The sequence below is a fragment of the Leopardus geoffroyi genome, chromosome D1 (genome assembly GCF_018350155.1).
Source record: "Leopardus geoffroyi isolate Oge1 chromosome D1, O.geoffroyi_Oge1_pat1.0, whole genome shotgun sequence".
Classification (NCBI taxonomy): Eukaryota; Metazoa; Chordata; class Mammalia; order Carnivora; family Felidae; genus Leopardus; species Leopardus geoffroyi.
Window position 1 is genome coordinate 112,265,558 of NC_059329.1, and position 16,332 is coordinate 112,281,889.

The following is a 16,332-nucleotide window of genomic DNA, read 5'->3' on the forward strand; positions in this document are numbered from 1 at the left end:
GCGAGGAGCCCAATGTGGGGCTCGAACTCATCAGCCATGAGATCATGACCTGAGCCAAAGTCGGACATTTGAGCCACCCAGGCACCCCCGGGAGGTTTAAATAAGGTCACTACTTCCTGTGACAGGTCTCAAGACAGTGCCGGGCACCCGCGAGCTCAGAGCTCGGATTGACGTGATGACCGCCCTTATCACCCCTCCAGCCCTCAGCCTCCGCTGACTGTCGTTCGGGGAGGAGGGTCGTTGATAATAGATGATTCTCCACTATTATGCGCTAAGAGCCATTCATTCACCGAGTGCCACTCCGCGGAAGGGCCCCCGTCCCGGGATAGGGATCATATGGAAGGTGGTGTGGACACCGTGAGCAAGAGAGGTCCCGAGAGGAGTCGGGTTTTCTCTGACACTGAGGGGGATGATCAGGGGCTTCCTGGAGGAGGCAGCGTTTGAACTGTGTCTAGTCTGTTGGGATTACAGCTAAGAGTGCAGCTCAGCAGTCAGACCGTCTACGCGGCCGTGAAGCTGGAGTGAGTGACCTTGGCCCACGCTGCGCCCTTTGTGACCTCAAGACACCCACCTGTGACCCGGGGTCCTCAGGATTGACAGAGCAGGATGTTAGGAGCACAGGCTCTGGGACCAGCCTGCCTGGCCCCTCCCTGGCTGGCTGAGTAACCTTGGCCGGGACTTGATCTCCTGCGCCTCGGTTTTTCCATCTGTAAAATGGGAGAGTGAGCGTCCCTGTCCTGTGGGGTCTGAGGGAAGGCAGAACAGGTGAAGTCGCGTGAAGGTCTCGGTCCAGAATGTCGTCACCCTCGCTGGCCAGATGGTGCAGAGGACGAGAGTGCCCTTGTGTCGTCGATGACTCTGCCTTCCCTCCCTGCCTGCAGCCGCCACCTTCATGGAGCACTGGAAGCGGAAACAGATGCGGCTCAATTACCGCTGGGACCTCACCGGCTTCGAGGAAGAGGAGGTGAGCGGGTTTGTCCCTGCGACCCCCACGCCCCACCCCTGCCCCCAGCCGGTCGCCTCCTGGGGACTCACAGGGGAGCCTGAGATCGCGGGGCCTGCTCGAGTCTGTGATCTCGAAGCTCCCGTGGACGTGCCCAGGCTCCCCGCACTGACCCCGTCACGTCTGGGGCGGCCTGGAGGGTCCGGGAGGGCCGGCCGGCCCCTTTGCCTGCAGTCAGGCCTGGCTGGGGAGACCCCTGCCCCAAAGCCCCTGGCCACTGCCCCACCCCGGATCAGTAGCTCCGGCCAGAATTCCCTGGGGGCGGTGGGAGGGACTAAAGAGGAAAGCGGCCCCCACACACAGCTGCAGCACAGGACAGAGCTTCATCGTGTGGCCCCACGACCACGACTTCCTTTTATAAAACACATTCCTGTTTTTTAGTTTTTATGGGTTTTGTTGATGTTTCTATTTTATTTTATTTTATGTTATTTTAAGAGAGACAGAGTGCAAGCAGGGGAGGGGCAGGGAGAGGGGAGACACAGAATCAGAAGCAGGCTCCAGGCTCTGAGCCATCAGCACAGAGCCCGACGCGGGGCTCGAACCCGTGAACCACGAGATCATGACCTGAGCGGAAGTCGGACGCTTAACCGACTGAGCCCCGCGGGCGCCCCTATGTTATTTTATCTTTAAAGTAAACTCTGCCCGCAGCATGGGGCTCGAACTCACGACCCCAAGTTCAAGAGTCATGTGCTCTTCTGACTGAGGCAACCAGGCGGCCCCACGTGCTTCTTTTTTTTTTTTAAAGAAGCCTCTCCTGCACTTTCACTGTGACGGGGAAATCCCTTCCACTGATTTTGTTAACATCCCTCTTGTGTTTTTCCACACACCGCGCTCCCTCCTGGGACTGAAGGGCCCACCGCCGGTCAGCCGGGGAGGCCGGTGCCGCCTCTGTGCCGACTGTGCCGTCAGTCGACAAGGGGGTGACGGAACCACGGCGGCTTAGAGAGACAAGATCGCCCTCTCGGGCCGGGCTACTGGGTCCCGTCCCGATGCGGCACCGCCCTCGCCCTGTGACCTGGGGCGAGTCTCTGTGCCTCAGTGTCCTCGCCTCTCAAATACAGATTGAGGAATGGTCCTCACTCGGTGGGGTTCGAGGGGATCTTGAAGGCTCAGCAGATCTGGAGCGGGGCCCAGCCACGGGAAAGGCCCCAGAACCGGGCCCCCAGCTAGCCACCACCGGCGGGCAGTTCTTTAGGGGTGCTGCCCCACATGGAACCCAGCACGCTGCCCCCACGGCCCGGCCATCCACCTGGACGTCCGTCGGGCAAGCTGCCTTCCTTGTAACTTTCTATAGAAATACTCGAGTAGCACAGAAAGCAGTCTTCTTCTTTAAGAAGATTTAGAATGACGTGCCTGTGGTGGAAGGAGAGTGGGGTCCGGGGTGAGGGGCAGCCCCCCTTGTTCTACCCCTCGGGGACGTTGGACACGGGTCCCCAGCCCGAATGAGTTCCCCGAAGTGAGCCTCCCGCCCCCCCCACAGCTGGCCGGGAGCTGGTCACTGGTGGGAAGGCAGTTCCTCTGTGGGGGTCTGAGCCCTGGGCCGGCAGCCGGCGCAGTTGGCTGGCCCGCATGCCCTTCCCCCCGGTCTCCGACATCCGGCCCTCGGGGGCCCCCAAAACCCCACGAACTGCAGGAGCCACCCGGGCGGCCACGGCTACGGCCGGTCCCACCCCCGCGCCCGCCTCGCCCACGGTGCGTACCTGCCTCCTTCCCAGCTCTTGAGAAAACGATCTCGAGAGGACGCGGCCTATCTTAGAAAACAGCACAAAGTAACGCGATCTTTCTGTCTTTGTTTTTACGTCCTGGTGCCCCGAAGGAGGCCGTCAAGGTTTGGATTTTTTGTCACTCCACTGTCTGCCCGCGGCCTGTCTTCCTGGGAGAGGGACCTTCTCGCACACTGACGCGTCTGTGCTGCCCAGCTCCCGGCTTCCACCGTGGGCAGGGGTCTCTGCTTCCTCCCCCTCCTCCGGGCCTCTCTTAACCCTCGTTCTTCCTTCCAGCACCCCCTTCGCTGACCTGCTCTGGGCTCGCCTGAGGCCCGGCGCCTCTCGTCTGCCCGCACTCGCTGATGCTCACTGCCGTCTCTTCCGACCCCCACGGCTCCTGCCAGAACCATCTCGGGGGCCAGTTCGTGGCTGGGTGCTCGCAACGGGAACGTGGGGTGGGGGGGGGGGTGGGGCTGGGCGGGCCGCAGCCTCGCACACACGACCTGCCTCCCGGACGCGGACGCCAGGGGGCCGGGGTTCCCAGCGAGGGGGAGAGTCCTGGGTGGGCACAGGGCAGCAGCCAGCTACGAACTGCCCCCACGGGGCGCCCGAGGCCAAGGGCTGAGTTTGTCTTGTGGGCTCGTGCCGAGGCGCTCAAACTCACAGTTAACGAGGCCCCGCGTGGATTTGGTTTTCTTCCACAGGACCATCCCAGAGCCGAATACGAAGCCAGAGTTTTGGAGAAGTCACTTAGGACAGAATGCAAAAGCAAAGAGGTATGGCGGCCACTGCCCAGGTGGCTTTCCCAGTAACAAAACACTGTGCGCCCGTCGGCGGTGGAGACCAGGGCCCGGACCCCAGACAGGGGCCAGAGAGCAAACACCTTAGGCTCCGCAGACCTCGGTCACAACCACTCAGTTCTTCTGTCTGTAGGCGAACCGCAGCCATAGACAAGAGGTAGACAAGTGAGCCAGTGAAACCTCATCTGGAAAAACAAGCAAGGGGCCAGGTTTGGCCTACAGGCTGAAGTTTTCCGAACTCTGCTGTGGGTCCCCCTCCTTGATCTATCCTAGGGGCGTCTCGGACCTCAGCCAACACGTCCACACCAGGAGCCAGGGAGCCGTGGAGCTTTTTCACAGGACGCTTGACATTCAGTGTGTCCAGCCCTTGTGTTCCGTGTTGAATGATCGATAGAAGGGGTTGCCCAGCCAGCACCCTTGAGCACACGGCCAATTCCCTGTTTCCCCCCCAGACGTGGGGGCAAGAGAGAAGTGCTCCACACTGGTCTCAAGATGACGACCTGTTGATAATCAGGGACTTTGCTTCTCCCTGAACCTCTCATTCAAATGGGCTGTCTCGTGTTTGCAGACTGATTTCTGGCCCACCTCTAGAGGCGTGTGGCTGTTTTCTTAGGAAGGTGTTTTACGTGCCCTGGAACAAGCCCGGAGGGCAGGGCGCTGGCCCCCATCAGCCTCCGCCTGCGGCTGGGGAAGTTTGTGTCTGTCCTTGAAGGGTGGGAGACAGACGCTCCCTGAGCCCCGCGGTCCACACTCACAACCCCCAGCCTCTGGGGCTGCTGAGGCGGACCCCTGGGTTTATCTTACTACTGAGGCACGCGGACGGGGTTTGCTCGCTCCGAGCGGCCAGAGGTGGCAGTTGGCACGGTCCCCTCTGGGGGATAAAGTGAGTGCACCAGAACCCTGGTCTCGGGCCACAGCTCCCGGAACGTGGCAGAAATCCGGCTTAGTCCTGCTGCACCCAGGAAGGGGGTGCGCGCTCTTGGGGTTTGAGTGGGACTCCAGTCTGCAAATAGCCACGCGGGCGTGAGTCGTCACCCCAAATGAGGTCATCGTTCCAGTTAAATCAGAACGAATGCACATCCCCGTGCACGCTGTGTCTGGAGCAGGTGCCCAGCAGCTTTGATCAGCCCCGTCAGGCTCTCTCGACCTCATTTCCCTCTCCTAAAGGGAGAGGCCTGGACACCGCTGTCCAGGAAGCCCTGCAGACCTCACTGTGGGCCTCCAAGACCCGTGTTCCGTGCAGCATCCCCCACCCCCAGCCTGTGTCAGATGTGCGGCCCCCGAGACAGTCCACCCCATGGCTTCACGGTGGCACCTCTTAGCAATAGGCTCTGTGGCACCCGTGACATCCGTTGAGGTCGCGGGACTTAACCAAGCCCCAACAGCGGATCTGGGCAGCCGTGCCAGGGGTGCCTCCCGGACCCTGTCACTCTGCCTCTTGGCTGTGATCGTGAGAACAGCAAAGGTACCTGGTTCCTTCGCGCAGGGCTCTGGTGGCGACCCCAGGGCCCGTATGCTCCTGGCGGGCACACCCCAGATTTTCTCCTCGGTTTCCTTGGGCCCCTAGCGGCTACTTTATGGTTGTAATTGTGCCCCAGCTCTGGCACCAGATTCAGTTACCAGAGAAAAAGAGACCCGCCCCTTACTTGGCCTATGAACTTGCACTTCTGGGCGTGGCTTCCTTCGCCGCCGTAAACCGCTCAGAGTAACCTGTCTTTGCATGCTGCGCGCCGTGGAGATGACAGTGGCCACGTCCCCAGCGGGCGCTTCAGAGCCTTGCCAGCCTTTCCCCGCTGAGGCCATCGCGAAAGCCCGGTCTCCCGTTCCCCGACCTTTGCGGCCATCTCTTACTGGTTGCAAACGCTCAGAACCCGAATCGGCCTGGCCCCCGCGGCCTCCGAGCCTCGTCACGCTTCACCCCACGGTGCTCTCTTGTTCCCTCCACCCGCCCCCAGAAGCGCCGGCATATTCCAGAGGAGTCAACAAACAAATGGAAGCAGAGGGTTAAGACAGCCATGGCGGGGGTGAAATTGGTACTTTTCTGTTTCGGGGGCAACGCGAGTCTTGACTTGTTTGCCGACGACCAAAGTCCGTTGTGTGTTTCCTCCACGAAGTCTGTTGTGTTCTTTTCTTTAACACTCACGTTCACGCCTCTTTGCCTTCCTTCCACACCCGTCGAGCCGTGCCCATGTGTGTTGAGATGTCACTGCATGGCTCCAGTGGGTCTGCGTGGGGGGGGGAGGGGCGGGGGGCGGGGAGAGGGCTCCGGCCTTGCCTGGAGCTCGTGAGTCCTGCTTGTCACAGCTGCCTGCCAGCGGTTGTCGCATTTCCATTAACACGCATGCCACCCGGCCCCGGAGCGCACGGCGTCCCGTGCGGCGCCCTCGCCAGCGTCGTCTGACCTGATACGTGCGTGTCCCCGTCCCGAAACCCGCCCCCGTTCTCGGAACCTCGTGGGTTGGTGACCAGCTGCTGCTACTCACAGGCCCGCCAGACGGGGCCGTCCCTGAGCCAGGGAGCCTTGGGGCCACGAGTCGCCGCGGTTCGCCATTGCTACGCGGCAACAAGCGTTTTTACCTTGGAATGCTAGTTGCCTGTTTCGGCTTGCCCTGCAGAGGGAAAAATAACTATTATGGTCTTGGTGGCAGAGGGCAAGACGTCTTAGATCTTCTCGCCTTCCACGGGAGACTTTGGCCGCAGACGCAGGCTTCTTCTCCCAGACGTGGGCCTAAGCGCCTCCTTTAGAAAGGTGTTTGGGTCTGTTACGCCCTGGACGCAGACGACCCACGTTTTTAAACGCTATTTTTTTCTGTCACGTGACATCGTCTGATAGGTGGTAAGACCCCAGGCCCCTCCTTGGACGCTAGGCGTCTGCTTTCATGCATCACCCGCGAGCGTTTTTGTTTTTTTTTCAAAGGTGTTCTGAGTATTTCTGTCTGTCCAAGTCGTTCACCCATGCCCCACCGCGCGCGCACAGACTTCTCTCCTCCGCGACGGTTCCCACCAGGTGACCCAACATTGTTTCCTGTTGTAGACAGACAAGGTGAAGCTGACCTGGAGAGATCGGTTCCCAGCCTACGTCACCAACTTGGTCTCCATTGTCTTCATGGTAAGTTCCGGAAGGCTGAGGCGGGAGAGGTCAGGGAGGCCCACGGGGAGAGGTGTGTGCTCGCCCAGACCAGAGCCGGCTATCAAGGTGACATTTGCTCCCGTCCCAGGGTGCAGGGTGGGGGGAGGCCCCGAACGATGGGAGGGGACCAGGATGCCGCAGAGACCCCAGGGGACCCACGGGCCCCAGGGTACACGGGCCCCGGCACACGGCTTTCGCTCCCAGAGTGACACGTTTACGCCATTAGTCGTTCAAACCTAAAATTTTACCCATGTGGAGACAAAACTGGGTGGGGTTTTTTGGGGTTTTTTTTTTAAGAAAATCATGAAATAAATAATGCACAGCCAGAACAAGAATCAGAACAGTGCTGTTGAAGCAGCTACGTCTTGGCCAGAGTCCTCCCGCCTCCCAGGCAGCCACCTCGCCAAGGGGTCTGTCACTCCAGGCTCATCAACGCTGCTGATTTAAATCAGCCAACACCCTGGCTCTCTTTGGGGGTTTTCGCCCCACATGAGTTGGGTCTCATCCCTGGAAGGCCTCGGCCCCCTGCTAGCTGCTCTTTGATCCTCCCCGAGAGGTCAGGGCCACCTGCGGGCACTGTACAAAGGACCGGCCCCTTGCCCAGCTTTACATTAGAGTCTCACACGGCCCCCAGCCCTGTGGGCTGATACCCAGGGGCCTGGGGTTGGCCGCCGTGGACCGGACCGGTGCTGAGTGCGTATCCAGCGGCCTGAGGGCCTTGCGGGCGTCTCTCACTGAGTCCTGGAAACCTGCCTGGCCTGATACCTCCCCCTCCTGCTGATGAGGACACAGGCCACGGGGCTCGTCCCTCCCCCCAGGCCACCGGGCAGGAGGTGGTAGGCCCAGGTGCCACTGAGGCATCCTGCCCCCGGAGCCCCCCTGCTCTGTGTGAACCCAACTGGAGGCGGGGGGCGTGCCTTTGTCCCTCATGGATGAATCAGTCACGGCTCTGTCCCCCGCCCAGGAGCTTCATTCACCGAGCACACGCTGGTTGAGTGCGCCCCCACGTTCCCGGTCCCGGGAAGGCCAGTGTGAACACGCCGGCTAGACCCCCGTGGCCCTTTTGACCCAGAGGGGGGATCGCCCGCGGGCAGTGAGACCGTTGTGGGGGCGCACAGCCCCTTGGCGGGGAGAGGGGGACACCCTCCCCACTGAGTCATCCTGCGGGCCAGCCGCCCTGTCCCCACCTCCACGTGCTGGGGCCAGGGTGGTGCCCTCCCCTGGGTGGGGCCCTTTGGCAGGAGAGAGGGAGTTTCCGAGGAAAGCCCTCATTCCCGGGGCTGGCCGGGGAACTCGGTCAGGGTGTGGCGTGGGCTGCAGAAGCTTCCTGAGCGGGGCGTGGTCACCACCGGGCACCCACAGATGTGTGCAGAGCGAAGTTTAAAATAGGAGCTTTCCTGGATTTCTGATGGCTGCAGCCTTGCTCGGGGGGGGGGGGGGCCCACAAACTTTCCAGGCTGTGACCTGAGACACAGAGGACAGCCCCACGCCTCTGCAGCACAAGGTCCCGGTCCCGGGAGCCATGAGGGACCAGCCTAGCCGGGCAGGGCCTGCCCTCCCCACCCTTAACGGGAAGAAGTGACACGGGTCACACAGAAGGGAACGGAAAAAGCACAGAGCCTGGCCCACAGGTGGAGTTGGCCTTGGTCCACAGCCGGGCTCAGCCACCCTCATTCTCAGTGCGTCCCTGGGGTGGGGGGGGATCCTCAGTGCGTCCCTGGGGTGGGGGGATCCTCAGTGCGTCCCTGGGGTGGGGGGGGATCCTGAGTGCGTCCCTGGGGTGGGGGGGATCCTGAGTGCGTCCCTGGGGTGGGGGGGGATCCTCAGTGCGTCCCTGGGGTGGGGGGGGATCCTCAGTGCGTCCCTGGGGTGGGGGGGGATCCTCAGTGCGTCCCTGGGGTGGGGGGGGATCCTCAGTGCGTCCCTGGGGTGGGGGGATCCTCAGTGCGTCCCTGGGGTGGGGGGGGATCCTGAGTGCGTCCCTGGGGTGGGGGGGGATCCTCAGTGCGTCCCTGGGGTGGGGGGGGATCCTCAGTGCGTCCCTGGGGTGGGGGGGGATCCTCAGTGCGTCCCTGGGGTGGGGGGGGATCCTCAGTGCGTCCCTGGGGTGCGGGGGATCCTCAGTGCGTCCCTGGGGTGGGGGGGGATCCTCAGTGCGTCCCTGGGGTGGGGGGGATCCTCAGTGCGTCCCTGGGGTGGGGGGGGGATCCTCAGTGCGTCCCTGGGGTGGGGGGGGATCCTCAGTGCGTCCCTGGGGTGGGGGGGGATCCTCAGTGCGTCCCTGGGGTGGGGGGGGATCCTCAGTGCGTCCCTGGGGTGGGGGGGGATCCTCAGTGCGTCCCTGGGGTGGGGGGATCCTCAGTGCGTCCCTGGGGTGGGGGGGATCCTCAGTGCGTCCCTGGGGTGCGGGGGATCCTCAGTGCGTCCCTGGGGTGCGGGGGATCCTCAGTGCGTCCCTGGGGTGGGGGGGGATCCTCAGTGCGTCCCTGGGGTGGGGGGATCCTCAGTGCGTCCCTGGGGTGCGGGGGATCCTCAGTGCGTCCCTGGGGTGGGGGGGGATCCTCAGTGCGTCCCTGGGGTGGGGGGATCCTCAGTGCGCCCCTGGGGTGGGGGGGATCCTCAGTGCGTCCCTGGGGTGCGGGGGATCCTCAGTGCGTCCCTGGGGTGCGGGGGATCCTCAGTGCGTCCCTGGGGTGGGGGGGGATCCTCAGTGCGTCCCTGGGGTGGGGGGATTCTCAGTGCGTCCCTGGGGTGGGGGGGGATCCTCAGTGCGTCCCTGGGGTGCGGGGGATCCTCAGTGCGTCCCTGGGGTGCGGGGGATCCTCAGTGCGTCCCTGGGGTGGGGGGGGATCCTCAGTGCGTCCCTGGGGTGGGGGGGATCCTCAGTGCGTCCCTGGGGTGGGGGGGGATCCTCAGTGCGTCCCTGGGGTGGGGGGGGATCCTCAGTGCGTCCCTGGGGTGGGGGGATCCTCAGTGCGTCCCTGGGGTGGGGGGGATCCTCAGTGCGTCCCTGGGGTGCGGGGGATCCTCAGTGCGTCCCTGGGGTGCGGGGGATCCTCAGTGCGTCCCTGGGGTGGGGGGGGATCCTCAGTGCGTCCCTGGGGTGGGGGGATCCTCAGTGCGTCCCTGGGGTGCGGGGGATCCTCAGTGCGTCCCTGGGGTGGGGGGGGATCCTCAGTGCGTCCCTGGGGTGGGGGGATCCTCAGTGCGCCCCTGGGGTGGGGGGGATCCTCAGTGCGTCCCTGGGGTGCGGGGGATCCTCAGTGCGTCCCTGGGGTGCGGGGGATCCTCAGTGCGTCCCTGGGGTGGGGGGGGATCCTCAGTGCGTCCCTGGGGTGGGGGGATTCTCAGTGCGTCCCTGGGGTGGGGGGGGATCCTCAGTGCGTCCCTGGGGTGCGGGGGATCCTCAGTGCGTCCCTGGGGTGCGGGGGATCCTCAGTGCGTCCCTGGGGTGGGGGGGGATCCTCAGTGCGTCCCTGGGGTGGGGGGGATCCTCAGTGCGTCCCTGGGGTGGGGGGGGATCCTCAGTGCGTCCCTGGGGTGGGGGGGGATCCTCAGTGCGTCCCTGGGGTGCGGGGGATCCTCAGTGCGTCCCTGGGGTGGGGGGGGATCCTCAGTGCGTCCCTGGGGTGGGGGGGGATCCTCAGTGCGTCCCTGGGGTGGGGGGGGATCCTCAGTGCGTCCCTGGGGTGGGGGGGGATCCTCAGTGCGTCCCTGGGGTGGGGGGGGATCCTCAGTGCGTCCCTGGGGTGGGGGGATCCTCAGTGCGTCCCTGGGGTGGGGGGGATCCTCAGTGCGTCCCTGGGGTGCGGGGGATCCTCAGTGCGTCCCTGGGGTGCGGGGGATCCTCAGTGCGTCCCTGGGGTGGGGGGGGATCCTCAGTGCGTCCCTGGGGTGGGGGGATTCTCAGTGCGTCCCTGGGGTGGGGGGGGATCCTCAGTGCGTCCCTGGGGTGCGGGGGATCCTCAGTGCGTCCCTGGGGTGCGGGGGATCCTCAGTGCGTCCCTGGGGTGGGGGGGATCCTCAGTGCGTCCCTGGGGTGGGGGGGGATCCTCAGTGCGTCCCTGGGGTGGGGGGGGATCCTCAGTGCGTCCCTGGGGTGGGGGGGGATCCTCAGTGCGTCCCTGGGGTGCGGGGGATCCTCAGTGCGTCCCTGGGGTGGGGGGGGATCCTCAGTGCGTCCCTGGGGTGGGGGGGGATCCTCAGTGCGTCCCTGGGGTGCGGGGGATCCTCAGTGCGTCCCTGGGGTGGGGGGGGATCCTCAGTGCGTCCCTGGGGTGCGGGGGATCCTCAGTGCGTCCCTGGGGTGGGGGGGGATCCTCAGTGCGTCCCTGGGGTGGGGGGGGATCCTCAGTGCGTCCCTGGGGTGCGGGGGATCCTCAGTGCGTCCCTGGGGTGGGGGGGGATCCTCAGTGCGTCCCTGGGGTGCGGGGGATCCTCAGTGCGTCCCTGGGGTGGGGGGGGATCCTCAGTGCGTCCCTGGGGTGGGGGGGGATCCTCAGTGCGTCCCTGGGGTGGGGGGATCCTCAGTGCGTCCCTGGGGTGCGGGGGATCCTCAGTGCGTCCCTGGGGTGGGGGGATCCTCAGTGCGTCCCTGGGGTCGGTGGGGGGAGCTGCCTGTGTCCTCCTGCCAGTGCAGGACAGCTTGAGAGTAAAGAAGGAATCATCCGTGGGGAGTTAGGGCCTCTGAGGAAAAGGAAGAGGAACCCAGAGCTCCACACGGACTAAAGTCACCATCCCAGCCAGCACAGCCCCCCCCTCGCCCCCGCTCGGTTACTGAGCGCCTCCTGCTCAGAGCCACGCTGTGGGCAGAACCTCCCCCCCCAAGTCAGCCTGGCTCGCACACACCAGGCCAGCCCCTGGGGTTCCAAGCACCCTGTGCCCTGTTGGGGTCCGTGGGTGGGGAAGGAGGCACGGTGCCCCACGGCAGGTGGCAGAGAGACCCCGTGAACGTCAGGCTGGGTGGACTCACCTGGTGAATCCCGGCTCGAGCTGGGTGACCTGGCCTGCTTACCTAGCCTCTCCGAACTCAGTGCCTTTTTTCAGAAAACAGAAACCAGTCCCTCGTTCAACTGTCCGTGAAGGTTTGCCAGCCTAGAGCCCTGGCATTGAGAGGGTGACAGGAGCCCATGTCTGTATCGAACCTGAATTGCTGTAGGCTTGGGGGTGGAGCTAGGCGTGTGGGGGTCTGACGGGACCTCCTCCCCCCGCAGATTGCCGTGACCTTCGCCATCGTCCTGGGAGTCATCATCTACAGGATCTCCACCGCAGCCGCCTTAGCCATGAACTCCTCCCCGTCCGTGCGGTCCAACATCCGGGTCACGGTCACGGCCACCGCGGTCATCATCAACCTGGTGGTCATCATCCTCCTGGACGAGGTCTACGGCTGCATAGCCAGGTGGCTCACCAAGATTGGTGAGTGCGCGCCCCAGGCGACCGTGGCCGCCTTCCCGCTGTGGGGCCTTGGGCTGGCCCCTCACCCTCTCTGGGCTTCACTCACGTGAGAGGGGAATACGTGGTCACGTGCGTCTCACCCCTTCTAGAAGTCCCAAAGACAGAGAAGAGCTTCGAGGAGAGGCTGATCTTCAAGGCTTTCCTGCTGAAGTTCGTGAATTCCTACACCCCCATCTTTTACGTGGCTTTCTTCAAAGGCAGGTAGGGACTTCAGTTACTGAAACTCACGGTCTCTCCCAACACGGTCCTCCCGGTGCAGGAGAGACTCTCCTCCCCATCTCCCTGCAGGCCGGAGGCCAAGGCCCAGGGCAGAGCGGTCAGTGTGGTTCTCACTGCCACCGAGCCCGTGGAGAGGCCTGGCTTCTACAGGGGTGCCACAGCAGCAGGGACCCCAGACAGCAGGGACCCGGGACAGGAGGGACCCCAGACAGGAGGGACCCCAGACACCAGGGACCCCGGGCAGGAGGGACCCCAGACGGGAGGGACCCCAGACAGCAGGGACCGTGGGAAGCAGGGACCCCGGGCAGCAGCGATCCCAGACAGGAGGGACCCCAGGCAGCAGGGACCCCAGACACCAGGGACCCCAGACAGGAGGGACCCCGGGCAGGAGGAACCCCAGACACCAGGGACCCTGGGCAGGAGGGACCCCAGGCAGCAGGGACCCCAGACAGCAGGGACCTGGGACAGGAGGGACCCCAGACAGGAGGGACCCCAGGCAGCAGGGACCCCCGACAGGAGGGACCCCGGGAACCAGGGACCCCCGGCAGCGGGGACCCTCGACAACAGGACCCCAGGCAGCAGAGCCCTGGGCAGTGAGCTCCAGGTGCCCCCACAGGGGGGCGGGATGACTGGAGAGGATTAGGGTTGCAGGAGAAGGTAGGAGAAGGGCAGTCATGCCAGCTTGCTGTTCCAGCTAGTGGTGTGGCAAACCCTGTGCCGGGACCCTCTGAGCCACCCTGGGCTTGGAGGGGCTTGTGGCCCACCCCCCAAGACTCCCCAGCACCCCTCCTGCCAGGAGCTAGTGGGTGTGATCCCAGAACTCCTCCAAAGTCTTCTTCCTCAGCCTCGTGTGATTTAGTGGCCACCGTCCCATGCCAGAGCCCAGCCAAGGGGTCCAGGCTCCCCTGAGATCATGCATGACAACGGGGCCGGACCTGAGAGGTCCCCGCCCTGAACGTCCTGCAGGAGGCAGAGAAGCTGCCTCAGGGACCTCCCCTCCGCCACCTGACTTGACTGTGGCAGGTGGAACGGTCTGCCCTCCAGCTGCTTCGCCTCAGTTCCCCACCCCCACCCTGCTGCCCCGGGGGCCGGGGGGGGGGGACCTTCCCTCTCGGTTTCCCTCTGAAGTTCCATCTCGTCTCCCCCCCCCCCCCCCCCGTGGGTTTGGGAGTAATACACAGCACGGCGGTCCTGGCTCAGCCTGGGGGTGTGCTCGGGGGGGGGTGGGATCCAGCCCCCTCCTCGGGGTCTCCCCGCGCTGCCCCTCCTCTCCCACTGCCCCCCCTCGTTGCAGGTTTGTCGGCCGCCCGGGTGACTACGTGTACATTTTCCGTTCTTTCCGGATGGAGGAGGTAACTGACCCCGTGTTCTGTTCTGCCTCCCCGGTTGTGTCCCCACGGCAGACTCGGCAGAAGCAGATGTCGTCAAGTAGCGTTTTCCCTCCTTCTCGGGGGAGTCCGTTTCTGCTGTCCGGCTGCTGGGGTGGGGTTCTGATCTCACTTGGTGTGTCCATGTAGGATTACCCTCAAAGGAGAAACCAAAGAACAACGCCAGTTGTATTTTTCACCCCCTTTTCTAGTATCTAGAATGTTTTTGTCTCTGGTTAGAATGGATTCGTGGGGGAGAAACAGAACTCAGCTTCATTGTTGGACTTTAACATAGAAAGGCCCACCTGTCTCCCCTAAATCTGTGCTGGTGACCTTTGGCTTTTGCTTGGCCGATCCAGCCACTCTGGGTCTGACCTGCCACTCAGTTGGCTCCTGTAGCCCCGTCAGACCAAGCCGGGGCCCCAGGGCCGCCCGTGGCTCGGGCCTCGGGAACAGTCAGCCAGTTTAGTGCCCAGGATAATTCAGCTTATGGGAAAACAAGGGATAGGTCTTCTTTTTTTTTAAATTTTTTTTTTTCAACGTTTATTTATTTTTTGGGGGACAGAGAGAAACAGAGCATGAACGGGGGAGGGGCAGAGAGAGAGGGAGACACAGAATCGGAAACAGGCTCCAGGCTCTGAGCCATCAGCCCAGAGCCGGACGCGGGGCTCGAACTCACAGACCGAGAGATCGTGACCTGGCTGAAGTCGGACGCTTAACCGACTGAGCCACCCAGGCGCCCCAAGGGATAGGTCTTCTGATAAAGACCCTGTGAAACACGGTAGAGAGCATGGGGTGGGCTTCAGGTACAGGGTGATCTGGCTGCCCAGGGCACAGCCTAGAGGTTCAACCCCCTGAGTGCCGGCTCCTGAACATCCCAAGACGTGGGCCTCACCCGCAGTAACATGTTTGCAAAAGGACCGTGAAGCGATCTCCCCTTCTATGACTCGTTCTTTACGTAAAAGATACCCTGCCAAATTCTTTAATAGTTGCAGGAATTGGAGAAATGCCTTTGTAAAATAAATAAAGCCAAGGACATCATTTTTTAAATGAAATTGTGGCTCTCCAACGTAAATTCTGTGGTAACAGTGTAAAAAATGTTGTCCTGGGCCTATAGAGGGGTCAGCTCTGCCCCAGAGGGCCACCCAGTGTCCCGTGAGCTCTCTTCACTTGGACAAGTGAAGCTTCTGGTCCGTCACCTGCCTGCCCATCACCCAGCCTAAGGCGGTTGGTGCAGGTCCAGCAAGGACAGGGGACAGGGACGTTAGACCTCAGAGGGGTGGCCAGCTGCCTCACCACGTGGCTTGCAGCTACACAGGCCCCGGCCTGCCGTGGCCATACGGGGACTGTAGATGGACAGTGGTTCGTGGGACCAGGCCGCTGTAGCGAAAGACCACAGATCAGGTGGCCCCGAAACAACAGGAATGTATATTCTCTTACGGTTCTAGAGGCCAGAAGCCCAAAATCAAGGAGCCAACAGGGCTGTGCTCCCTTTGAAGGCTCGGGAGCGGGTTCTTCAGGGCTCTGTCCTGACTTCTGGGGGCCGCTGGCATCCTCGGCTGGCCCTCCAATCTCTGTCTGTGTCTTCAGACAGGCTTCTGTGTATCTGTGTGTTTTCTCTTCTCATGAGGACACCAGTGACGGGATCAGGGCCCACCCTACTACAGTGTGACCTCGTCTTAAGTCGGTCACGTCTACAAAGACCCTTTTTCCAACTAAGGTCATACTCTGTGGTTCTGGGGATTAGGATGCGGACATATCTCTGTGAAAGACACATTCAACCCACAACATGAGGGCTGACCTCCCCTCGCTGGGGGCTGTGGCCGTCTCTCCAGGATGGGCAGGGGAAGGGGGGCCTGATGCCCCTGCTGTCTGTCCTGCAGTTGAGGGGGGAGGGCTGATGTACCTGCTCTCTGTCCCCCAGTGGGGGAGGGGCTAATGCACCTGCTGTCTGTCCGGCAGTTGGGGGGGGGGGGTCTGATGTACCTGCTCTCTGTCCCCCAGTGGGGGAGGGGCTAATGCACCTGCTGTCTGTCCGGCAGTGGGGGTGGGAGGGCCTGATGTACCTCCTCTCTGTCCCCCAGTGGGGGAGGGGCTAACGCACCTGCTCTCTGTCCCGCAGTGTGCCCCAGGGGGCTGCCTGATGGAGCTCTGTATCCAGCTCAGCATCATCATGCTGGGCAAGCAGCTCATTCAAAACAACCTGTTTGAGATCGGCATCCCGTGAGTAGTGTGTGGCCTCGGGTCCCAGTAGAGCGGGGGGCGGGGGATGGGGCCCTATGGGGCCCCGGGGTGGCTCTGGGGTGGTCTGAGTGGGTGACAGGTGGCGTGGGGTCTGGACCAGGATGGGGCACCAGGAACAGGGAGATGGGGAGGGCGGGCGGGGGGAGGCAGGGCAGAGCCACCCCGTGGGGGACGAGGAGGGGGTGGAGGCCGAGATGACCCCGTGCCCCCCAGCGGGCTGAGGATTCGGGGCGCTGACAGGCTCCCTCAGACACGCGAGCCAGCTCCCTGTGGTCAGCAGGTGGACCCCCTGGAGGCTCTGTGTCCTTACCTCGTGCCCTTTGAGAGTCGCGCCCCGCTGCCTCTCCACGGCCGCCTGCCCTCTGGCATCAGGGACGCTGGACGCTTTTCAGTGACCCACGCCCCGCCC

The 16,332-nt window shown here is 63.3% G+C and overlaps 1 protein-coding gene across 14 annotated transcripts in view; it reads left to right on the forward strand.

Moving 5' to 3' along the window:
- ANO1 (anoctamin 1) overlaps positions 1 to 16,332 on the forward strand; it is an 84,648-nt gene that overhangs the window by 50,871 nt on the left and 17,445 nt on the right. For 6 of the 14 annotated variants that reach the window (XR_006714345.1, XM_045486236.1, XM_045486233.1 and 3 more), the window contains 9 exons: positions 882 to 964; positions 2,820 to 2,831; positions 3,414 to 3,485; positions 5,465 to 5,542; positions 6,544 to 6,618; positions 11,853 to 12,054; positions 12,183 to 12,294; positions 13,607 to 13,664; positions 15,802 to 15,902. Coding sequence is in view for 13 of the 14 variants with exons in the window: in XM_045486236.1 (XP_045342192.1) it covers positions 882 to 964; positions 2,820 to 2,831; positions 3,414 to 3,485; positions 5,465 to 5,542; positions 6,544 to 6,618; positions 11,853 to 12,054; positions 12,183 to 12,294; positions 13,607 to 13,664; positions 15,802 to 15,902 (793 nt within the window). In the remaining variant the exon portion in view is untranslated. The remainder of the gene's footprint in view (positions 1 to 881; positions 965 to 2,819; positions 2,832 to 3,413; positions 3,486 to 5,464; positions 5,543 to 6,543; positions 6,619 to 11,852; positions 12,055 to 12,182; positions 12,295 to 13,606; positions 13,665 to 15,801; positions 15,903 to 16,332) is intronic. The other 8 variants (XM_045486228.1, XM_045486232.1, XM_045486225.1 and 5 more) reach the window with 5 other exon arrangements.